The sequence below is a fragment of the Pagrus pagrus genome, assembly GCF_965226575.1.
Source record: "Pagrus pagrus genome assembly, chromosome: 24".
NCBI classification, from domain to species: domain Eukaryota; kingdom Metazoa; phylum Chordata; class Actinopteri; order Spariformes; family Sparidae; genus Pagrus; species Pagrus pagrus.
In genome coordinates, this window is record NC_140206.1 from 1,774,967 (window position 1) to 1,781,723 (window position 6,757).

A 6,757-nucleotide genomic window follows, 5' to 3' on the forward strand; every position below is an offset into this window, starting at 1 on the left:
GCCTTGCCCGATTCAGTTGTGCCTCAGGTAATAATCATTATTACATTTTATAATCTGCATATGATTAAATATTTAAGTCTCAGTGTTTTAATCAAACTAAACAGAAGTCAAACTTCTGTTAATTATTTAGATTTGTAGATATTCTTGATATAATTTATCTTGTTGCTAAGAAAAAGTAGCTATATAAGCTGTATATGTGGCCAGACCTATTCTACTTGCAAATGATCATTTTGCAAAGCACAAAAATACGTTTAAGGTGTAATATGTAAGAATCGGCCACCTCTCACACAAATAGTGGGCAGCATATCACCAGAGAACTGCTAACTGCTGCTAACTGTGGCTGCGGTTAGCTAGTTAACACAGCTAGCCACGCAGCTATCTGCCCAAACTGGGAGCTCAGAGTGGTACTTTGAAAGAAAATGGGCCGGGGCTAGCTGGTTAGATGCTCATTTCAGTAGCTATCTGTAATAAAACACGTAGATGTCTTTAATACATCATCAAAGCTCTTAATTTTTCACATTCTGTTGATCATTTTTGTTAATCTGGTCTATGATGTTTTATTTGTAATGTTTTAAACAACCTACCTCTAAGATTAAAAAGGTGCGTTGATGTTTTCTTCTGTTCTTCTCATATGGCCGCTGTGTTTTGCTTTGTAGGAGATGCACTGGCTCTGTGTGAAGTGTGTCAGATTTAATTATTATATTTAAAAATAGCTTTGATCAGCTTTTTCCTCCTCTCAGTGTGCTCATGGAGCTTTGTATGTAGTGATATGTCACTGAACGCACCATCAAATACCAGTGTGTTTCTACAATGCGTGACTTATTTCTGTTCGTTCAATACAATCAACAAAACGAAGGTCTCGAATGTGAACATGATTATTATATTACATGCAAACATTGAGACTGGAAACAGCCCTGCCGCTATTCAAAGATAAATGATTCAAATGTGCGTCAATGACGCAGCTAAAGTCTCGGAAGGGGAATATTTCGGGCCGCACCTGAAGGCAGCGCTCAACTATCGCTCCCGCCTAGAGGAAATTCAAATCGCCGCTTTGGCCCCGCCCCGTTGAAACAGTATAAATACAAACGGCTCCTCTTCCGCTCCTCAGTACTGCCTTCAGCAACCGATTCTTCACCGTCGGACAGAAGGAGAACTAAGTCAGAAAAATGGTGAGTGATGAAGCACGAAATACATTTAAAAAACAAGCGTTAGTGTGTAAAATACTGTTAAGATGGCAGATTTTGGTTACTCTTTGAGGGAGAGCACCGTCTTTCGACGACATGCCTTTTTAACTAGCATGACTGTTTTAAAAGTTAGCATACCGTTATAAAACGCGTCAAAATCAGATTAGTCTTGCTGGATTAATTTAACGGTGTCGTTCTCGGTTGTAAATTCGTAGCGTTATTTAATGAGACGTCGAGACGCTAATATATATCGTTATAAACTGATTTATTTGGATAATTTAATTAAACTGGCTCGTTTTCGGCAGTAATCCCGTGTTTGTGTGTGTAACGGTCTCTTCCCTGTCGTCTAACGAGGCCAAACTACTGGCTGCGCAGCCCGAGTTAAAATGGAGGACAAGTGATTGTTACACGATTTAATCCAGAAGCTGTTTTTTAGAAACGGATCAACATGGTGGGAGTTTTAACTTTTAAATGGAAACCTCTACCAGTCGCTGACAGATGCTTGAATTCACCTGACACTCATTAGTAATCGTGTCTAAAAAAGGGATGTAGATGATTAATACATTAATCACCGTTAAGAATTTTACTTATTAAAAATGTGTTGATAATCAGAGATGGGCACAAAGGCATCAGAAAGTATCTTTGATTAAAATACATGTAATATGCCATTTTAAAAAAACATCCAATACAAACTGATATTTCATTTTGGCCTCTAGTTTGTGTTTTGTGTTGGAAGTTTATCAGTCAAGTAACTTGGTGTTTACTTGATCTGTTTTAACTCCTACTCTTGTTTAGTATTAAACATAGATCCTCAGGGTGTATCTTAGATAGTATTAAAGTCGATAAATCTATTTAGTGAAAATTAAGGCCCTTTTTTAAAAAAGTCTTAAATGCAATTTTTTTCAAGGTATTACATTTTATAGCTTATTTTCAATATCTGTATTTATCCAGAGGTAAAAGTTTACCTGAATGTAATCGTTGCGTGACCATGAGTTATTACCACACATTTCCCCTCTTTAAAGTTCTGGAAAAATAATAAAAATTTGTGCAGCAGAACTTTTTGTCTTATTTTCTACCCCATTAATAATCTCAGCACGCCTAGATTTATCCCCTGTGTTGTGAACCACTGGATGAAACTACTCAATAGTATAAGTAATAAGTAATTACAGCTACAACAGACTTGATGCAATATTAATAATCTAATGATAAATTGTCTAATAATATATCAATCACAGGGCCAAATTTCTCCAGAACGAGTTTTGCTTTTGATACTTTTAGCTGATAATACTGTATTTTTACATTGTTGTATTACTACTTTGACTTGAGTTAAAGATTTTAATACTTCATCCACCACTGGGTATTTGTGAGGGAGTTCCTACATGGCATGACCCTCCTGAAGCTCACCAAAGATTAATATATTTAATTTTTAGTTTCGTCAATTGTTTTATTTATTGGTCAAAGTGGTTCCTAATGGTTTCTTTCTAATAAACCTTGCATTGGGTGAGTGACTCAGTTAATTCTCTGGTGCTTTGTTCCCACCCCGCCCACTTGAATTATGTTGTATTGATGAGGAGTTACCACAAACTGAGACTGTTTAGTTGTGCAGTCTTACAATCAATATATAATAAATAAGTTAAAGTGTGTCGCGGATGTAACCGGTTAGAACACTTAAATAATTGTACAATATAAAAATAGGCATTAATAAATTGGTTTACAAATTAATCTATAAATTGTTCAAAAATAATTCATTATTTGTGTGTGTGTGTGTGTGTGTAATTATATATATATATATATATATATATATATATATATATATATATATATATATATATATATATATATATATATATATATATATATATATATATACGGAATTTACAAATAAAATATTAATCCATCAATAAATAGTTAAAATTAAGTGATTTACAAAAACAACATAACAGTCAAGCACATCATTTAAAAATACTTTAGTTAAGTCATAAATAAGGGAATTTAAAAAGTGAAATAAACGGCTGGATTCACAAATTGAATTAAGAACACAGATTCTAATCAGGCAATTACCTTTTTATCTGCATTTCCATTTACCCGCTGCTTTTCCTTTTCATGTTAGCGATTTGATTTGCTTAGTAATTTAGCTTCTCCTGTCAGCCTTTCTCTGACACTTTGGTCTGGTAAAACAATGCAAATTAGGTGATATAACAAGCTCTCTGATTGGTTATTATCACTGGAATGTCAGCTGCAGATGTATGACATGCATTTTTTTAATTTAAAAATCAAACCAGGCCATATGATGAGCAGCAGACTGGTACTGCTCATCTGGGTCAGTGCAGACGAGGATCTGAATCTGTTGGCTGAATACAAAGCAGAAAATGCAGTCTCATCACTGTTCCAGTAAATATATTTGCCTCTTTTATGAAATTAAACAACTGATCTTTGTCTCTTCTCTCCACAGCGTGAGTGTATTTCTATGCATGTCGGCCAGGCCGGTGTCCAAATGGGCAATGCATGCTGGGAGCTCTACTGCCTGGAGCACGGCATCCAGCCGGACGGTACGATGCCAAGCGGCAAGACCATTGGAGGAGGAGACGACTCCTTCAACACCTTCTTCAGTGAGACTGGAGCCGGCAAACATGTCCCCAGAGCTGTCTTTGTGGACTTGGAGCCAACAGTCATCGGTAAGGACCAAATTTACTAAACACAGAACTACTTGCATCATTAGATTTAATAATATTCTCAGTATTGCTTAATTTTCAGGATATTGTCTTCCATCTTAACAATATTTGTGGTCTAAATGTGTCAGACAATAGTGGAATGACATCACTATTTTCCACATAAGGCAACAAACACTTCTCACATTTACTTCATGAGACGGGTGTGTAGAGGAGGACTGTGTAGATTTTAAATTAATACACTGCTCGTTCAACACAACATTCTTAAAGGATGCTGTCTAAACACAAGTAGCATTACATGATTTTATCTACATAACCACCACATGTTTACAGCCAACTTTCAGGAAATAATAATTAGTGTGGGTCTCAAGAGCTTAGAGCATCACTTAAACCAGTATTCTTGTTGCTCCTCAGATGAAGTGCGATCTGGAACATATCGCCAGCTCTTCCACCCCGAGCAGCTGATCACAGGCAAAGAGGACGCAGCCAACAACTACGCCCGCGGCCACTACACTGTCGGCAAGGAGATCATCGACCTTGTTCTGGACAGGACCCGCAAACTGGTGAGTTCAAATTCTTGCGACCGAACTCGTGTCGATTCATGCGACCGAACATTTTGATCACTTTCTGTATTTCCCTGCAGGCTGACCAGTGCACAGGCCTCCAAGGTTTCCTCATCTTCCACTCCTTTGGTGGAGGAACCGGCTCTGGCTTCACCTCTCTGCTGATGGAGCGTCTTTCTGTGGACTACGGCAAAAAGTCCAAGCTGGAGTTTGCGGTGTACCCAGCTCCCCAGGTGTCCACGGCCGTGGTGGAGCCCTACAACTCCATCCTGACCACCCACACCACCCTGGAGCACTCCGACTGCGCCTTCATGGTGGACAACGAGGCCATCTACGACATCTGCCGCAGAAATCTGGACATCGAGCGTCCCAGCTACACTAACCTCAACAGGCTGATTGGACAGATTGTCTCCTCCATCACCGCCTCCCTGCGCTTCGACGGTGCCTTGAACGTGGACCTGACGGAGTTCCAGACCAACCTGGTGCCCTACCCTCGTATCCACTTCCCTCTGGCCACCTACGCCCCCGTTATCTCAGCAGAGAAGGCCTATCATGAGCAGCTGTCGGTCGCTGACATCACCAACGCCTGCTTCGAGCCCGCCAACCAGATGGTCAAATGCGACCCTCGCCATGGCAAGTACATGGCCTGCTGCCTCCTGTACCGTGGTGACGTTGTACCCAAAGATGTCAACTCTGCCATCGCCTCCATCAAAACCAAGCGTACCATCCAGTTTGTGGACTGGTGTCCCACAGGCTTCAAGGTGGGCATCAACTACCAGCCTCCCACAGTGGTTCCTGGAGGAGACCTGGCCAAGGTGCAGAGAGCCGTGTGCATGCTGAGCAACACCACAGCCATCGCTGAGGCCTGGGCTCGTCTCGACCACAAGTTCGACCTGATGTACGCCAAGAGGGCCTTCGTCCACTGGTACGTGGGAGAGGGGATGGAGGAGGGAGAGTTCTCAGAGGCCAGAGAGGACATGGCTGCCCTGGAGAAGGATTACGAAGAGGTGGGAACCGACAGCGTTGGAGAGGAGGATGAAGGCGAGGAGTACTAGGCTGCTGAAACATCTGCACCCTGCCGCGTCTCCATACCCCAGAAAGAAAAGCCGTACACAAAATGTGCTCTGAATTTTGTGACTGTTTCATGTTCTGAAGCAATATTGGACTGGTTGGTTTAGTTCTGCACATTCCTGTTAAGTTTTTAATTGTGCTAATAAAAATTCAAAGTTATTCATTGTCCTGTGTTTGCTTCAGAGTGCACAGGATGTTGCGTTGACATCAGTCAGGTATCTTGTTAAAACATTTTTTTTTTTTAAAGAGCAGTTGACCAAAAGAAGAAATCTATTGATCTTTTCAGTCATATTCAAGTTAAAATTGTCAAACATTGTCTGGTTCCAGCATCTTAAATGTGAGGATTTGCTGCTTTTCTTCTTCTGACAGTAAATGTTTTTGAGTTTTGGACTGCTGGTTGGACAAAAGACAGCACTTTAGGATCTGGGAACTTTTGAAGTGTACCATTATAAATCAAAGTCTCTCTAGAAAAGCGAGTTGTATAAGTGAGTCTCTTCACCTCCAGTCAGCTCTGACAAAATGTCCAACTTTTCAATTTTGACTCGTGAAAAATGTCCCCAGAGACGGAGGTCACATCTTTAAATGTCTTGTGCCTGACAATGGCCCTACCTGAAGATATTCTGTGTACATCATTATTTCAATTTAAATGTTTGACCTTTAGCAACAGCTTCAAGTAACAGGCAGTCTTACCCTTTTTTTTAAAAAAAAAGTGTATTCTATCAGGAAAACTTTGTTTATCCATCACAGCTGAAGATTGAAGTTGACCACAGGTGTCAAATGGTTTATTCTGTGACATCTGTGTTTGCACCCAAATCCTGACACCCCTAACTCATTATGAGCAGTGTGTTTAGTGTTTGCTCTTATCTCCGCTCCACACTGGGTGGACGTAACATAACGAGTGATCATTTTAAGGCTAGTGCGTCGTCTAATTGTGGACCAGGCTTAATCCTGGAGGTCAGACACTGTGATGTTTCTGGGTTAAGCCCGCTGAGTATTTTATTTCTAGGTCAGGAGATTCACACAAACTGAAAAAGGGACAAAAGAGTTTAAAAACTGCTTTATGGATTTATCTTCTGGTGCCACGAATGTGGATGTTTGAGACTCATTTCATTATTTTATTTCACAGGTTTCCCACAAACTAAGTCACAAATAGCCTACAGAGGTTTTAAAGTATTAATATGCATTTTGTTTAGTTTTCCCCACATGTAGTTTTAAATCCACTATGTGTAATCTTTACATTTAAGCTGGGTTTACATGATTTAAAAAAAAC

General features: G+C 39.9%; 1 protein-coding gene across 1 annotated transcript; it reads left to right on the top strand.

The window, feature by feature from the left end:
* The first annotated feature begins 1,060 nt into the window (after nt 1-1,060).
* On the top strand, nt 1,061-5,646 carry LOC311253478 (tubulin alpha chain-like). Its single transcript, XM_084347490.1, has 4 exons — nt 1,061-1,169; nt 3,637-3,859; nt 4,268-4,416; nt 4,497-5,646. The coding sequence occupies exons 1-4, from the start codon at nt 1,167-1,169 to the stop codon at nt 5,469-5,471; spliced, it is 1,350 nt and encodes a 449-aa protein (XP_084203616.1). The 5' UTR covers nt 1,061-1,166; the 3' UTR covers nt 5,472-5,646.
* Nucleotides 5,647-6,757: the final 1,111 nt, after the last annotated feature.

Coding starts and splice junctions, on each gene's coding strand:
- LOC311253478 (XM_084347490.1), top strand. Junction 3,860..4,267: donor CTTGGAGCCAACAGTCATCG/GTAAGGACCAAA, acceptor GTTGCTCCTCAG/ATGAAGTGCGATCTGGAACA. Junction 4,417..4,496: donor TGGACAGGACCCGCAAACTG/GTGAGTTCAAAT, acceptor ATTTCCCTGCAG/GCTGACCAGTGCACAGGCCT.